Source organism: Durio zibethinus, chromosome 1 (genome assembly GCF_047325235.1).
Source record: "Durio zibethinus cultivar Kanyao isolate XHJ-2024 chromosome 1, ASM4732523v1, whole genome shotgun sequence".
In the NCBI taxonomy this organism is placed as follows: domain Eukaryota; kingdom Viridiplantae; phylum Streptophyta; class Magnoliopsida; order Malvales; family Malvaceae; genus Durio; species Durio zibethinus.
Window position 1 is genome coordinate 33,224,766 of NC_143162.1, and position 16,709 is coordinate 33,241,474.

Consider the following 16,709-nt stretch of genomic DNA (forward strand, 5'->3'; position numbering starts at 1 on the left):
AGTTCATTACTCTAGAAAATCTACTTAAGAGATACAAAACTTAAAAAAATAATCTAGAAGATTGCCTAAAAATAAAAAAAACTCTATTCTGCCTTGTACCAAAAAATAATAAAAAAATATAGACTAGGAACATCCTTCTATGCATGAAAATATAGGCTAGGAACATCCGTCTATGCATGAAAACTTTTAGATTACATTACTAGAATCATATATAAAATCATGAGATTTGCATGTGAATATAATATGCATATTTACTCTCGCAAATTACATAATAATGAATTGACCATAATTTCATTCATATTCATGATCTTCTTTTTTCAGCTAGTCTGAACGTAATCTCCCTATTTCAATCTATTTTATTTATATATGAATTTAGATTAAAGATGGGTCCATTTTACTTTTAAATAAATTTATCTTAATTTCAACCTAAGTTGTATAATATATAGATACTCCGATGTCACATATGAATTATAAAAAATCTTGAAGTTTATAATCTATAATTTCTATTGTGAATTTTAGAGAAGATTGACCATTTAGCTTCAAATGACTAAATATTGACTCCAAAGTCCAGAGATCAAAAACTGTGTGATTCTTAGAATTGGTAGACATCTAAGAACCTACAGCTTGGAGTGTTATAGGAGAAACTGATTTTTTAACTGTCAATTCAGATCTTACTGCCGAATGTTTTTGACCCTTCCACTTCTTAAAGATCTAAATCATGGCTGATCCGATCATCGTTGGCCATAACGAATTAGAAAAAAAAATGAAGAGATTCCTGAAAAACATGTTACTGCCAGAACTGATGAATAAAGAATTTGCCCGTACTGGAAATTTCCAGGGGTCCTGGCCTTCTGCAGGCTTTGACTATGCATTCACTTCAGAAGAGGAAAAAAAAACCACAGAAGTTGACCAATTTAGAAGAATCATGGTTGATTGGATGAGGTGAGAGGTGCCAACAGCAATCATAATTGAATTATTAATCTTGTTATACTGATTTCGCGGTCCACAAAATTTGCGTAATTTTAGAGATTGAGAATAAAAGAGAATATGGAAAGAAAAAGAATAAAAATAAGGGAAAACGTCAGTGGTGACTTAAGCAAGTAAGAGACAGACAAAGACAGAATTCAAAATTAGGCTGAAAATGCACGGCATGGCGTACGACACCGCAATTAGGCGGTCTTTATCCATGTGAAACTGAAATACTTAGGAAAGTGGTCGTACTTCGACAAGTGCCGCCTATGGTAGGCGTCTGCTAGCCGCCTAACCAATTGAACAAAGGAAATTTTCTAATTCATCACTTCTAAAAAGGTCAGCTTTTCTTGAGACAGAGACAAGGAATGACAATCATACGAGTCGAAATAAATTTTTATTGGTTTGAAATTCGATTTCATTTTATATTTATTATACTCAAATTTGATGTGATTTCATAATATTTTTATATTTAAATTTAATTCAATTTAATATTACATAAAATTATATTTTATTTAATTTCATTTAAAATTAATAAAATATTATTTTTAATATAAATATAAAAATAAATATATATATATAAATATAAAATTAAATAATTAATTAAAAAATAATTTTTATATATATACCAAATCGAAACAAACCAAATTAATTTATAATTTGATTCAAAATTCAATTTTAGAAGAATATATACATTCTAAAAAATCAAATCATCAGAATCCATAAAAAAATGAATTAAATTGATATCCTTAAAGATAAGGCAAGGGTTCAACCTTGGGTTCCTAATGAATTAGCTTAAGGAAAATACACATATAGGTGTGATTGTTGGAAAACCCAAATCAAAATTTGTTGATGATAGTAATATCAGATTGAACATGAATTTCCGAGTTCAAAATGATTTCCCATTTGATTGTTGGCCAACCAATCTTCTTCCAAGCTTTGAATATGTTGGAATAAAGTAGTGTTTTATTTGGCGAAGTGTCATGATTTGTTTAGTAGTTGAAATCTAAGAAAGCTGCTAAAGCCAAAAGCAGCGATAACCGAACCAACGCAGCGAAGACAGAGGGTTTATTGGATCCCATTACTGTATTGGAGTGGCGTCATGGTGAGATTTAAAATCTTTTTTTTTTTTTTTAGTTCAGCTGTGCTGTGATGTTATTTGAATTCCGCTAAAGAGATTTAGTGAGGCTATCGCATCATCATATTTTTATTACGTTCATTGAGCTTTTATGTCTTTCATAACTTTTTTTTTTTTTTAATTTTACCATTCATTCTCTTTTCTTTTTTCTTTTTTGCCTTAAAAATGTCATGTTGTTTTTGTTTTTGCATTTTGATTTTTATTTAAAAATATTAAAATAATTTTATTAATTTAATGTAGTAAATAATATTAATATTTATTAATATTTTGATTGAGAATAAAATTTTAAGATTTTTAATGTAAAAAATAACATAAATATATAAAATAATTTATTAATATACTTTTAGAATAAAATCTTTAATAATAATTTTTTATTTTCATTCACGACTGTCATTATTTTTTACATCCAAATATATAAAATATATTTCATTAATTTTAATTTCATCATTATAATTAATATTATATTTATAATTATTTTTAATCTTACAAAATTAATCGTATCATTTATCTAAATGGGCCAGAGTCCCATAAAATCTTGCTGCCGTCTTGTACGACAACATAAGTGCTATAACTTCATCAATTCTAATTTTCCAGAACCAAAAGATCTTATCCTCGTCAGGACTGAGGAGCACCACTTTCTTTTACCACATCGAAATCCCAGTAACAAATCCAACAGTGGAGTTATTTTGATGATGTTTTAATCAAAAAGCCCCCTGCAATCACAGAAAAAGTGGGGACAGGGTAATCAGAAGCATGTGGCATGAAGGATTTCTGTACCCCACAGTAGAAATTCTTCTATAATGTGAAATTATTCTGCTTTTGTTTATTTATTATTTACTACATTATAAAGGGTAGTTTGAGGTTTCCATCCCATAACCCATTACAACGTGTTTCATGGGCATATGTCGTCTTACTGCTTTACTCTCTTTTTTAAGTCTCCACCTACTTCCAGTCTCTTCCTTGCAATTTGCATCCTGCACCACATCTAACATCACCCTTCACCACCTCTACCTTTCTCTCAAACTTTCTCTCAAATATCTATTGCTCCTTTTAGAGATCTAAAGCTTGGAAACTTTTTTGTTGCTCAAGAAGAAAGAAGTTTTAAGGGGTAGTTGTTTGATCAACAACCTGGCTGAGTTTAGCTTCAACAGGTTAGTTTCTTCTTCTAATTTGTTTTGTTTTTATGTTCCTTTTAACATATCTGTGCCAGAAACTTTCTGCATTCAAGATCCAAGTGTTTGTTGAGAATCTGAAAGAAGTTCCCGTTTTTGGGTGTTGAATTCATTTTTTTGCAATGGAGTTAATTTGATTTAAATTATTTGTTATGAGAGAGAGAGAGAGAGAGAGTGTTGGGGTTGATGTATAATGCATGTGCTGTGAAGGTTGGAAAACATCTTCTGTGAGATTCCCTTGTTTGTTTGAAAATATACAATAAAGTTGTAGCTTTTTCCTTAATGGGTTTTTGGGATTATCTAATAATATGGCAGACATGTTCCCTCCAAAAAGTGTGAAAAATAACTTTACCATAAAGGAGCTTTGGAGTTTTGTTAACTGGTTTGCTCTGTTCTTGTGAATAAACAGGAGAGGTTTAGAAGAAGGGTTAGGTGAAGCTTCTGGAGAGAAGCTGGGTATACAACTCTGGCCGACAAACTAGTGAGACCTTCTCAAGCCGGAGAAGGCATTGGCCCTTTCATTTCCGGTGTTCATTCACCTTCCGATTGCACACAGTCATTGGTTTGGTGCCTTCCTATTGATTATGGCTAACTTTTGATCAATCCTTCTCCGATGTGATCTTTGCAACTCAAATTTCACTGTTAAAGCTTAATTAAGAATTGGTTAGAGATGTGAGCATCAATAGGTTTAGTTCAGGAGAGGAAGAAGGTAAAAGGGGGAAAACAGTGCATCTATTCAGGCTTCATTGAGAATTGGAATCATTCACCTTCGTGAAATGGCAAAATTCAATTGTTTCTCTTTATTGACAGCAAAGAAGAAGAAAGATCAGGTGAGAAGGTTTTAATTTACATAATAGTTCAATTGTTTTGTATCTAATAATTTCCGGCTTCATCTTCTTCAATCTGTTTATTTGTAGGGGGGCGATGCATCTTCAAAAGCTATTGAAAAAAAGAAAGGGGTTAGAACCCTCCAAATTAAGCTTGAACAACCGGTGCAGCCTTTTGAGAGTGGTGAACTGAAATCTACAACCTTTACTGTCCCTGTACCTGTTTTACAGGAGGGTTCTCTTTGCAATGTCAAGGTAATCAGCCATGAGAGTCCTGCTGGATGTGAAGCAGCAGAGATATCATATGAAGGGGAAGATGAGCATGAAGAGAATGCCTCGATTAAGAGAGAATTCTCTGACTTTGATCTCCAAGCCCATGTTGCCAATTCAGGTGAAGAATTTGATTTCAGAACCAAGAGGGTGGCTTCTTCGGATTCATTTGAAACTGAAGCAAAGGAAGTGTTTATGTACCAAGCAGAAAAAGAAGTTGAAAAGGTTGTTGATATGATTCAAAGTGGACATATTAGTGATCCGGGGATCAGGAGGGCTGGGTTCTGGGCTTCACCAAAGCTTAAACGCTCTTGCTCTAATTTGGAGACATGGGATGCGCTAAGAAAGGTAGCCGATCAGTTGCCTCCTTCCATGTCTCAGTCCTTTGAAGAATTGCAGGAGTTATCTGCAAGAGTAAGGGATGATTTTAATCCTGGTAGCCCTGCTTCTGTAATGACTCGTTGCAGTGCTGACAAAGTGATGTTGAAAAAACATTCTTCCAGTCAAGTTCTGCCTTCCAGAAGCAGAAGGTTATGCTGGAAATTGTTCCTCTGGAGCCACCGGAACTTACATAACCATTGGTCAACAAAACCATGGCCTCTTCCTCTCACTGCTACTTTGAACCAGCAAGGTGGTTACTCTTCAGATACAATTGTGCCACATCAAGCAATGAAACTGAACAAGACGCAATCACCTGGATCATTTACTGAAGAGTCCTTGAACAAAGAGTTCACAGGCAATTGCGATGACAACCAGAGCTGGAATGGTTTTCATACTGGAGTTTCTAGTTTATGGCCCCAGAACCAATGGGTTGCTTTCCATGCACCATCGTCATCCTTTACAAGAGTAGATGAGTGGGTGAGAGATCTTGAAACCCAAACTGCACAGCCAGCTGATGACGTGAATGGTGAAGACAGCATAACCTTTCCACCTTCTCCAGACACTGGTAAATCACCAGCAATAAGCACAGCCCACTTGACTCGCCATTCAGATATCAATCTATCTGAGGAGATTTTACATGTCAATAGTGTCATTCAGACTCTCAATTCTTCCTCAACTGTTGCTCCCATTTCAGGAATAGGTTTGAAAGCTATTCCAATGATCTCAGGTTTCCCAAGCCTTCGGTCTGTCAACTTGTCAAACAACTTTATAGGTATGCTCTCAAAAATAGTTACTTCTCATTTAAGATGGTAATTAGTTTGAACTCAGATATATGACTATGATTATTGTTTTCTTGGCAGCCCATATTACTCCAGGATCACTGCCAAAGGGCCTTCACACACTCAACTTGTCAAGAAACAAGATCAACACAATTGAAGGACTTAGAGAATTAACTCGGTTGCGAGTAGTTGACCTCAGTTATAACCGCATTGCTCGGATTGGACATGGTAATTAAATTGTGAACCTGTTTCCCAATTTTCATCCAAAAAAATTTCTGCATTTTCTGAAGACATTCTCCTTGAATAAATTGCATGTAATACTAAAAGTGCATTGTGGTTTTTATGATGCCAGGGTTGTCAAACTGCACATTGATCAAAGAACTGTACCTTGCTGGGAACAAGATAAGTGATGTCGAAGGGCTACACAGGCTCTTGAAGTTAACAGTCTTAGACCTTAGCTTCAACAAGATAACAACAACAAAGGCGCTGGGCCAGCTTGTTGCCAACTACAACTCATTGCAAGCATTGAATCTGTTGGGAAATCCAGTTCAGAGCAACATTAGTGACGAGCAGCTGCGCAAAGCAGTTTGTAGCTTACTCCCTAAGCTTACATACCTGAACAAGGAACCCATCAAACCACAAAGGGCAAGGGAAGTGCTCACTGATAGTGTTGCCAAAGCTGCCTTAGGGAGTGGCAGCTGGACCTCTCGAAGAAAAGCAGCGAAAAGAGCAAGCCAAGGTGGATCAGCATCCTCCAGTGTGCACAGGAGCAGTGTGGTAATTGGGCAAAAGAACAAGAACAAATCAAAGAGCCGAAGTCGTCATCACTGATCAGTAAAGTCACCTGCACATGCTTCTTCATCCCATTATATATTTTACCAGTCATTTACCTGGAGAATTCAAGGGATTTTTTCTCTAGTTCCTTTATTCTGCATTGTGACCCTAAAGACTGCTTGCTAAGCAGATGTTTCTATTCTCCCTTGTCATGTTGGAGTTGTGCTTTTGGTAATTTGATTTGAGTTTGTGTGGTGTAATCAAATGTTAATGCATAAACTTCTGATTTCTATCTAGCTCAACTTGACAGGAACAGTTAAATGTTTCGGATAAAGCTATGGTAAGTACCTCAGACAAGATTAAGATTCTTAGCAATGAAAATTCAGACGGTATCTATCATGTCCTCAGCCAAGCTCGCCACGCATACCATTCTCCATTAAACATGCATATCAAAGCCAGAAATATACTTATATGAAATAGGTGCCCATTTAGGAAGTTGAAGGCTAGGAAATGGATAAATGTAATTTAGGAGATAAAGTCTCCTAAATGGTCGCTGAGCAGACAAATAGATAAAACTAGCAAAAGAACTCATGGATTTTTAGATAAAAATGTTTGATTTCGAATATAGAGTTATGTCACTTAAACTGTCTTTGCACAGACAAAAGACAACTGGTTGAAGAGCCCCAAAAGGTAGGAGTTATATTACACATTCCATTTCATTTTCTTCTCCCTCTAACAAAAAGAAAAAGAAATGAAAAGAAAAGAAAAGAGAACTGTTTGATTAATTTATTAACTGCAGTGAGTACTACTACGATTAGATATTAGTAAGTGCATGGAAGTATTAGCAATATGTAGAAAAGAACAGAAGGGTTCATTCTTGAAAAAGACCTATAACTCCATTCACTTTGTATTCTGCTGTCAACAACAACCTTGAAACTCATCCTTTGTTATGATCCAGAATAGAAGCCTTGATTTGACAGTTGGAAACGAGAGGAACACCAATCTCAACTCAAGTGAGACCTGCATGTTTCATTCAGAGACTTCGACACCAAAGAAACTGGATAAGTGCCAGTAAGTTTCAGGCAAATGGCCATGACGTTTTCTGCCAAGTTGCAAAATTATGGAGTTACTCAAAAAGAAAAAGTCTAGACCACTCACTGAGAATTGTTTTGAAGAGACCACAACCACCCACAATGCAACCTATCAACGTGAAAGAACTAGCACATCCTTTTCCAATGTGAAGAAATGCAGGAGTGGAACCTCACTTTCCATGATTCTAGCGTCTAAATCAAGGACCTGAAGACTTAGCTTATAGTAGGATAGTTTTATTAAGGTTATCCCACATCAATTGAGAAACGGCCAGTGATTATTTTATAAGTATGTGGAAAATTTTTTTCCAAACTTCTGGGATTTAAAAGGCGTAAGATCACCGAACTCTATCAAAGCTAGGTTGTCAATATCTCTTCATGGACCGGGTATAAAACCTCTCTCAGATTTGTGAAGGGGAGATTGTTGATGTTATCCAATGTAGGCAGTGGAAGGAGCTGGTTGTCACTTTATAAGTGTGAAAAAAACGTCTCACCCTTGAGCTAACTTTTTGGGGTTGAGAAGGTCCTAAATCACTTAACAAAATTTAATTCCATGATAGTAAAATTAAGCCGATCAAAAACCTATCAGCCAAACGGAGGCCCTTAATAGAATCCTTCTTACCATAAAAACAGTAAATTTGGGGACATGGGAACAACATCATAAGGAAAGAAAACATAGCCAGAAAGATCGTTTATAGATGAAGCAAGAAATTAAGCTTCATAAATAGCACACAATGTTTTATTATATAGTTCTAGAAAGGTTGGAGCTTAAAATGTGAAATCTAATTTTCAAGCTTGGAAGTTTAGAATTCTGACATAAGTTAAAACCATGATTAGAAAAACTACACACGTTCCAACTAGATCATAAACAAAATCTCTTAGGTAATTTTAACACTGCCACAGAAAACATGATTTCTGACACATCTTTTCATGTGATCAATGATCATGACTAATTATGACCGTTTGAACTGTAAAATTCAAAAGATTAGGGCTTGGAGTTGCTGTGCATCTTTTGTTATATTCAATGCCAGGGAAGCAACACAAAGTTATTTTGATCTCAATATTACTAACAAAAAAGAACAGTGCAGCATACCCAAAATAATTAATCTTTGATACCTTACATATGTACAATGCACCATTCGAAGTGGGAGACTATATTGGAGTCGGGCCTGACGGATCGGGTGTCGGGAGAGTGGGGTTCGGGTTAGTGTTTCTTGTGGGGTTATGGTTTTGAGGAGAAAGGAGAAAAGAGCGTGAATCTGGGAATTTAAGGTCAGGGCTTAAGCGCCAAGCCATGACGGTTTAAATAAGGATTTGATCGCCAAATACAGAAATAGTAACTTAATAATCCAACGGTTGTTTCTCGGATTGTGGTGTATAATAGGCCTGATTATGGGTTTGAACGTTGAATCTGACCAAAAAAAAAAAAAAGCTTTCCGACCTGCCGGATTCGAACCAGCGACCTAAGGATAGCTTACGGGCTTTAACCCACTACAGTCCTCCGCTCTACCAACTGAGCTAAGGTCGGCAATTTGAAATGTTTGACCTCTAGATTTATAAGGCGTATATTAATATCATTAATTTTTTTCATCCACCTTTTTCTGTATTAAAGTTTTGATAAAATTAATAGGTATTGAATCTATTAATAATATGTAGCCAAAAAAAAGAATCCATTGATAAGAAAAGCTTGTATGAAAAATACAGATGTGATATTCAAAACATAAGCATGTGTTAACGTTAGAGTTACCTTTGGCTTTGGTTGAGAAAGAATTTTTGCGACTCTTTTAGGCTTGTGTTCAGTTGGTTATTTCTCACATAAGTCTATTGATTCATTTCTGTTAAACCAACGGGTTAATATGTAACTCTTTTGTGGCTAAGACAATATGTTGCTTATTAATGACTTCTTTTTATTAAAGAGAGAGGGAATTTAAATTTAATTATTTGAGTAAAAAATAAATAAACATTCAACCTAACAAATTATCACTATATCAAATGCTCGGATATGGGCTATGTTCATGCTTACCCGGTTGTTACATCCACCGAAGGGTAAAATTGAAACAGCATGATGCTTTCAAAGATTAATAAAAGGACATTGAATGTAAACTTCAATGCTGCTTTGAAAAGCATCACCGAAACATATAAACCTCAGCATTTTGATGATCTGCCGTATACTTTCCATATAAACACACCTCTGCATACACCTCTGCATGCAGATACTACATGTGACCAAAGCATAAGCATGACTCCAAAAACAAAAAGATTCAGTTGACTTCTGAATTCTCACCAATAACACTATCCAAAATGTGTTCATTGAACATAAATGATTTGGAAGAAAAAAAAAAATCATCATAAAAGCAATGCCAAGGGATTTTTCTCTTTCTCTATACTGCACAGTTAGAAGACTTGCTTATTCTGTAAATCATCTTCACAATCATAATCATGTGGTTGTATAGTTATAATGAGACATAACATGAAAATTTAAATCTGATCCTATGTTTCTCACTTGCAATGGTGGCTCCCTTTGAGTAATTACAAGACCCTATGTATGCCTTACGGCTCCATAGGAGTGGTCGTTGGTCCCATCAAGATTCATTTTCGTTTTACTCTAATATCTTTCTTCTTTCTTCTTTGTGTCCAAAATATATGGTATCCCCCTTCCATGTGGGAGCTTTATGATGATTACTTAACATGCACAAAATGAATTTGAATACCAAGACTTAAACTTGGGTTTCTCGAGAAATTGTTCTTAGCTTGCTTGTCTCTTAAAGAAAGGTTTCTGACAGATAAGGAGTCTCTCCTCGCTGTTACTTTCAATTTCTATGACTCTGGCATCCCACTTCAACCGCGATATTAGAGCTCTAGCTGATTCAATAAGAGGAGCTGTGTCATGGATTATTACCCAACCCTGCACCAATAATCAAATGTATCACATATTAAAACATAGCAGCACCAAACAAAACCATTGGAAGCATATGAAAGGTCTAATGCTCTGTAACACTCTTTGGATGACACAACATCAAGCATTTCCTTAAATAAACCATTTTGATCATGTGAAAGATTTACAAGATTAGCATAATACTCTTGTATGCAAAACTGTTTGCATAGTACGACTGTATGACTTATGTTTCTAATATCTGTCCAGAACTAGTTTTTATTAATATTAGACCAGAAAGCATCCCTAACAATCCTGAGAAAATCTTAGCAGCATAATTATTAAAGACCAGAACATAATAGAGAAGTACTATGAGGCTGCTGAACATTTTGGCCTTGATACACGACTTTATACAATACTATTTCAAGCCGTATTGATGAAGCATTTCCCTGGTCTTGTGATCTCTTAACTTCAATAAAAATTTCAACCAGCTATAAAACCATTGTCACAGATACAAATGTTCTTACAGATGTTCAAATCTACAAGTGAAAAGTAACATCAAAACTCACACATGTAGCAACAAAAGTTCTGAAATCAACTAAAGTTAGGGAGTGCAACTGAATGAAAAAGTGCTTGCTTCTCTTCACCTTTCCCATGTTTGTTTGTATGTTGTTTGTCAGTTACTTAAGGACAAGAAAAGTGTTGGCATGTAATAACACATTAAGCTTTAAATTTTATCCACCTATGGCCATTATTATGTCATTTCAGGAATAGCAAACAGTAGAAGGTAATCGTAAAGGAACTAAAGGGTGGCCTGATTTGATAATTGGTAGCTTGGTTTTAGTACCTCCGGACGAAGCAACCGGTCTATCTCAGTGAATTGATCAAGCATGGTGCACCTCCGATGTTGACTAGTCTCCAGGGACAGAAGTCCTTCCACATGCACCATATCATAAGTTCTAGGGTATGTTGGAAATGCTTCACACCTGAAAACAATACAGATGGATCATAAGACAAATAAAACATGAAACAAAAAAGGAAAGGTATATGTTGCTCGAAAAAGCATTATAGCAAGCACATCACATCTTTATAAGTAAGCTTGGTTAATCAACTGTGAGCCTTATCAAGTAATATGATGTCCTAACTTCAAACTCAAGTTTCAGTAAAAGCATCAAAATTTTAACAGAAACAGATAGCAGAGTTTGCTTCAGTTTAAGTCTTATGAATGTTGCCACATGCATACATTTTAAACGAATAAATGCTCAGTTTAAGTCTTATGAATGTTGCCAGATGCATGCAATTTAAAAGAATAAATGCTTTCTTCATTCACTGCATGTAATTTTGTTATACTCTGTGGGAAAAGCATGCTAATGAAGTATATTAAGGCTTCGATTGATTGGTACTTTTGCTTTTTGCAATTTGTCCCTTATTTTCAATTCATTTTATATTTTTTGCTTTTCACTTTCTATTGAAAAAAAAAAATAGCAAAAAGAAAAACTGCCAACCAAATGAAGCCTAAGTTGCTGAAAATCATTATTTGGCACCATTGGATTATATTAAAACAACACAGAAAAAAAAAAAGGTTTAGCTAGAGAAGAGAATCACCAATCATGCAATACACCAACATAGCCCCTGTCAAGAATCAAGGGAAGGTAGTTGGGTCCACTTGTTGGGACTACATTCATGACCCAGACGGACTTCCCTGCTTCCAGTAATGCAGCATTTAAACCACCATAGCGAGCATTCATGTCTAGCACATTCCTCAGCATGTTATAAGGTGGAGAAGGATCCTCATCACCAGGTCTCTTTGGATGATCCGAGAATATTAGGGGTGACAGAAGAGACCAATAATTACGAACAGCTTTTTTATAGTTTGCAGTATCCTCATTAAGTTCTTCCAAGTGTAGACCTGATAAAATACCAAAAAGATTGCCAAACAGATAAATCAGAGTGGCACTCAGAAATTTCTGTCATCATTGCTTATTTGCTTATCATGATGGAATTGTTACTTCTAACATAGGCATGCCAAAGCCAAATTACCATATAGAGCTAGTTCATTCTTGTTCAAATTAGACCTAGAAGGCCATGTTGGCCGCTCCTCAATGGGAGTCCATCGGCGGCTATGTGTTCCACCTATACAGTTTTGAAGGGGTCGATAATACGGAGATTCAACATCATGTCCTTTGCTACAGATAGAAGGACCAGAACCAGGCTTCCTGGACACAAAAATAATTAAAAATAACAATCAGGGGACAACCTATTTCTCTCAAGTAATAAAGATTTCCATGATTCATAGAGTCAAAATATACTCATTTTGAAGAAAATGAATGTAAATCAAGTAAGAAAATTGCCTCACCGGGAGTTGTAACAACTTTTTTTACTGGTCTTTTTCCACACAACAGTTTCATCTTGTTGTGACATTAACTCCCAGCAAAGATTTTCTGCATAATCACGAACAAAGTTCCACCTTTTCTGCTTCTCTTTGTTATGAAGAAAACTCTGAACATTAGTAAGAGGTGAAGTCCACACAAAGTATCCACCGGGTTTTAGAACTCTATCAACTTCAATCAAGAAAATACCGTCTGTAACACACATTTTACCATAAAAGTTTAATTATTACCAGTTAAAACATTTAAATATTGACATAAAGCACTTTTAGGGGTCAACACACGATGACAAATTAAAATTAGCAAATATAAGAGTTGATGGAGTGGAAAAATTGTAGAACTCTAAACACTAAAAAGGAAGTTAACCATGGTATTCGTGTATTCTGTTAAATCATCCATACGTGAGAGGTTGGCAGGCGTGAACAGCCAATAAATGCATTAAAAAGCAATCAAAAAGGTCCTTTCATATACAGAACATTTAACAAATTTTTTTCTGTCCAATAATCATTAACAAAAAAAAAAATTCTAGCCCTATGTCTACATCCCCACACAAATTGACTCTATTAACATAAAAAATTATAAATACAAGGGTAGGGGGAGGGAATGAAAAGATGGGAAAGAAGCAGAAAATTCTACACTAGCAAACTTTCAAAGTGTTAACTGATACCATTTTGATCCCAGTCAATACCGCAGCGTGCACAATGCAGCAGATCAAATGAAAGAGATGGATATGGTAATTGTTTTGAATTGAAAGAACCAATCATTGCAGGAAGGCCCCTTTCGAGAGTGAGTTGAACTTGACTGCCCGAGGACTCATAGTTCGCAATGCACATGGTTAAGAGCTGTTTGGAAAAGAGATGTGCTCCAAAGCTACCATAACCACATCCTATATCCAAGATGGTTCTTACCTGCAACAGTAGCTTTAAATTCAGACCAGGCAGGGGGAGTAGAAACATTAACTTTTATTGATAATACAAAAGAAACTAATTGAATGATGTGCTGTGAATGTCCAGTCTTGATGATTGTAGCTATTAAGAAGGCCTTAAGCTAATTCAGGCCTATATTGCCAAAATTGCCAAATATGGCAATTAAATTTAAATGTATCATTAACAATTTGCTCATACTGTCAAGTAAGAAATGATAACTTTAAGAAGGATGCCGACCTTGAAGCCAAACAGATATAACCTTATTAGAATTATATAGACTAAAGAAAAAAAAAGTCATAAACAATAGAACAGTACAAGCTCAACATGTACGTTCCAAGGAAAATTCCCGCTTACCCCAGCTTGTATAAAGTTAGATTCATTTCTCAGTCCAATCATTTCAGCTATCTGATGGGAATAGTCTTCCACACCATCAAACATTAGTGATGCAGAACGGAAAGAAATCTGCTCTTCCTCCAGCATCATCATCCTGCAATTGCATAAAGCAAGGAGTTGAAAAAACACTTTTATAAGATAAAAATGGGGAAGGGGAGGAGGATGAAGGCAGTTAGATTCGAAAGTTGACTGACAAGAGCAAGGTCCACTCACCTCTTGGTTAAACTGCCAGAGGAAAATACCTCCTGACCGGTAATTTTAACATTAGCAACCCAAATAACATCTCTGCCAGTTGGCCACCTAAGAGGAATTTTATAGTTCACAGGTGGAAGAACTAAACAACTTTGCCTTGATCCATGTCCACATAGTCGATCATACTCATGACCGTCAGAATAACCCATAGCAAGATTATCCGAAATATTAAAGCAAGGAATATAATTCTCAGACTCCTCAGGACAGAATTCCATTTCTTTCAACCTTGAAGGACCCAGAGAAAGCTCACCTATATCCCACAAATCAGAAACAAGCTGTTCTTGAAGTCGCCTATAACCATGAAATATATGACCTCTAGACGATGTTGAAATGGAGACTGTCCACCAAAATGATCCAGTGAGAGCAAGAATCACTATCACAACTAAACTTAACTTCAAAAATAGCATTGTTAACTTATGCCGGCTTCTTGGAGTCCCAACACTGAAGGGATCAGATGCAAAACCATTCTCAGTGACACCATATTTGGAAGGAGAATTATCCGGAAAAAGTAACCGAAAAGGAAACCTGGGGGATAAATAGCTCTGATCAGAAGAACGATTTCTATCCAAATCTTCCTTTTCTGTTTTATCTTTCGCTTGGGAGTCCCAAAAATCATTGTTGTTGCCAGAGATCCGTATTCCAGATATACCTCGATGCAAAGGCCGGGACATTTTTCTAACCTGAAATGCCCAATAGTTAGCCAGGGAAAAAAAAGGCAAACTTTCAAGAAACAACTCAGTGAAGTTGTTAAAGTAGAAACCCAAAAAAAAAAAAAAATCCCACTAAAATCACTCTCTTAGGGAAGCTAACCCAGTAATATTTCCCTCAAATATGTTACATTTTAATCAGGAAAACCCTGAAATGGCTTAATTTAAGCAAAGAAACTCTGCACTAAAATAAGATCAAAATGAGATCCTTTCCCATTTTTAAGATATTAGATCCATAAACCCTGCTGAAAGTGAACCTCTTAGAAAAGCAAATCTAAAACAGTGAAAGGAAGAAGAATAGGAAGTGGCTCTTTTGAACGATTCTAAGACTGAAACAACAAGAGGGAAAAAAAAAAAAAAGGGAAATTTAAGATTGGAAGGAAATAAAGGAAAGTAAAGTAGATACGTTTCCATACAAAAAACTTTGAGTGAGTTCCGCCACCTGAAAGTAATCAAGGGTAAGCTCATTTCCATTGAAAATTACTTCTTTTCCACTAAAATTCACTTCTCTTTGCCACCCAATACTAAAACTTAATGAAAATCCAGATTAAAATGAGAAAAACCCATTTGGATCAATCATTGGAAATCGAAATGATATCAAATCTAAAAAATTTAAAAACAGTTTGAAAACACACACAAGAAAAAAAAAAAAAAAAACAGTACCTTGTTCGTAGTAGCAGAGCTGGAAATGGAAAGATAGCGCAAAACCAGCCTTAAAATCAATGAAATTTCATCAAATGGGAATTTAAGAAGAAATTTTCCTTTTTTTTAAACTACAGAAGACTCTTTTGTGCTTTTGTTGTCTTCTTTATTGCGAGCTCCCTTTGACACTGTAAGTGTAGGTGGTTTTTGTATCGATCCAATCACGACAGAGCTCGTGAAAAGCTGAAAAATCTAATCTCTTTTTACATAATCGTAATAATCATTCAAAGAGGAAAAAAAACAAAGAGATTGTATGAATTAAATACATGCAAAGCTATTAGTAAACGAAGATAGACCATTTTTTTTTAAAAAAATTTTTGAACTCTTCACCAATCTTTTATCTTCGGACAGTTTTGTTCTCTACTAATAAACGCGCTAAAGCAGTTCGAGCCGAACTGTAAATTTCAATTATTTTATTTTACTACTGTATTAATCAAAAATCAAATCACATTATTTAAATTATTTATTACTTCAGGAGAGAGAAAATGTTAGATACATAGAGTGGTCGAATGGGAAGAAAAAAACATAATGAATAAAATTCCCAACGAAAGAGAGTCTCGCCCGACTATTTTGCAGTAAAACTCGTTTCATTAATCACCTGAAAATTTCAAAACCAGTAGGAAAAATCGGTCCCTGATTCTTCTCTCTTCCTTGATAAATCTATTTATAACAATTTAAAAAAAATGTATTAAAGAAGTCCAAAAACCTCTTTCAACTTAAAAAAAAAAAAAAAAACTGAGAAACTCACTTAAAAAAACCTGAGATATGGTTTTTTTTTATAAATATAGTAAATTTATTATGCATTTTTTATATAAAATTATTAAAACTGAATATTAATTATTGAAATTAAAAATTTTATATTTTTGTTAGATGATATAATGTTTAGCAATAAATTTATTACTATTTATAGCGAAACATTAGGCATGATGTGTAATTAACGCTGAAATGATGTAAATGAAAACATATTTAATCTAAGGAACATTTGGTAAGTAAAAAGAACGGGATGAGATTTATGAGATTAAGATCAAAATTTATTGATACTAGTAATTTTTAAACATATGGATGTAAACGA

The 16,709-nt window shown here is 34.9% G+C and overlaps 2 protein-coding genes and 1 non-coding gene across 4 annotated transcripts; 1 reads left to right on the top strand and 2 right to left on the bottom strand.

The window, feature by feature from the left end:
* The first annotated feature begins 2,981 nt into the window (after positions 1-2,981).
* Positions 2,982-6,606, top strand: LOC111312400 (uncharacterized). Its single transcript, XM_022912612.2, has 5 exons — positions 2,982-3,258; positions 3,689-4,109; positions 4,197-5,529; positions 5,618-5,764; positions 5,889-6,606. Exons 2-5 carry the CDS (start codon positions 4,056-4,058, stop codon positions 6,365-6,367), a joined length of 2,013 nt encoding a protein of 670 aa, XP_022768347.2. The 5' UTR covers positions 2,982-3,258; positions 3,689-4,055; the 3' UTR covers positions 6,368-6,606.
* A 2,227-nt stretch (positions 6,607-8,833) lies between these two features.
* Positions 8,834-8,926, bottom strand: TRNAY-GUA (transfer RNA tyrosine (anticodon GUA)). Its single transcript has 2 exons — positions 8,890-8,926; positions 8,834-8,869 (listed from the first exon to the last, which is right to left on the bottom strand). It is a non-coding gene; the product is annotated as a tRNA-Tyr (tRNA).
* A 712-nt stretch (positions 8,927-9,638) lies between these two features.
* On the bottom strand, positions 9,639-16,354 carry LOC111312401 (putative pectin methyltransferase QUA2). Of its 2 annotated transcripts, none has more exons than XM_022912613.2 (9): positions 15,599-15,976; positions 14,190-14,908; positions 13,938-14,070; positions 13,325-13,565; positions 12,627-12,852; positions 12,311-12,486; positions 11,876-12,179; positions 11,118-11,256; positions 9,639-10,303 (listed from the first exon to the last, which is right to left on the bottom strand). In XM_022912613.2, exons 2-9 carry the CDS (start codon positions 14,897-14,899, stop codon positions 10,145-10,147), a joined length of 2,088 nt encoding a protein of 695 aa, XP_022768348.2. In that variant the 5' UTR covers positions 14,900-14,908; positions 15,599-15,976; the 3' UTR covers positions 9,639-10,144. The 2 variants fall into 2 exon arrangements, with proteins under 2 accessions (XP_022768348.2, XP_022768349.2); XM_022912614.2 differs by lacking the exon at positions 15,599-15,976 and adding an exon at positions 16,236-16,354 and having other exon boundaries at positions 9,748-10,303.
* Positions 16,355-16,709: the final 355 nt, after the last annotated feature.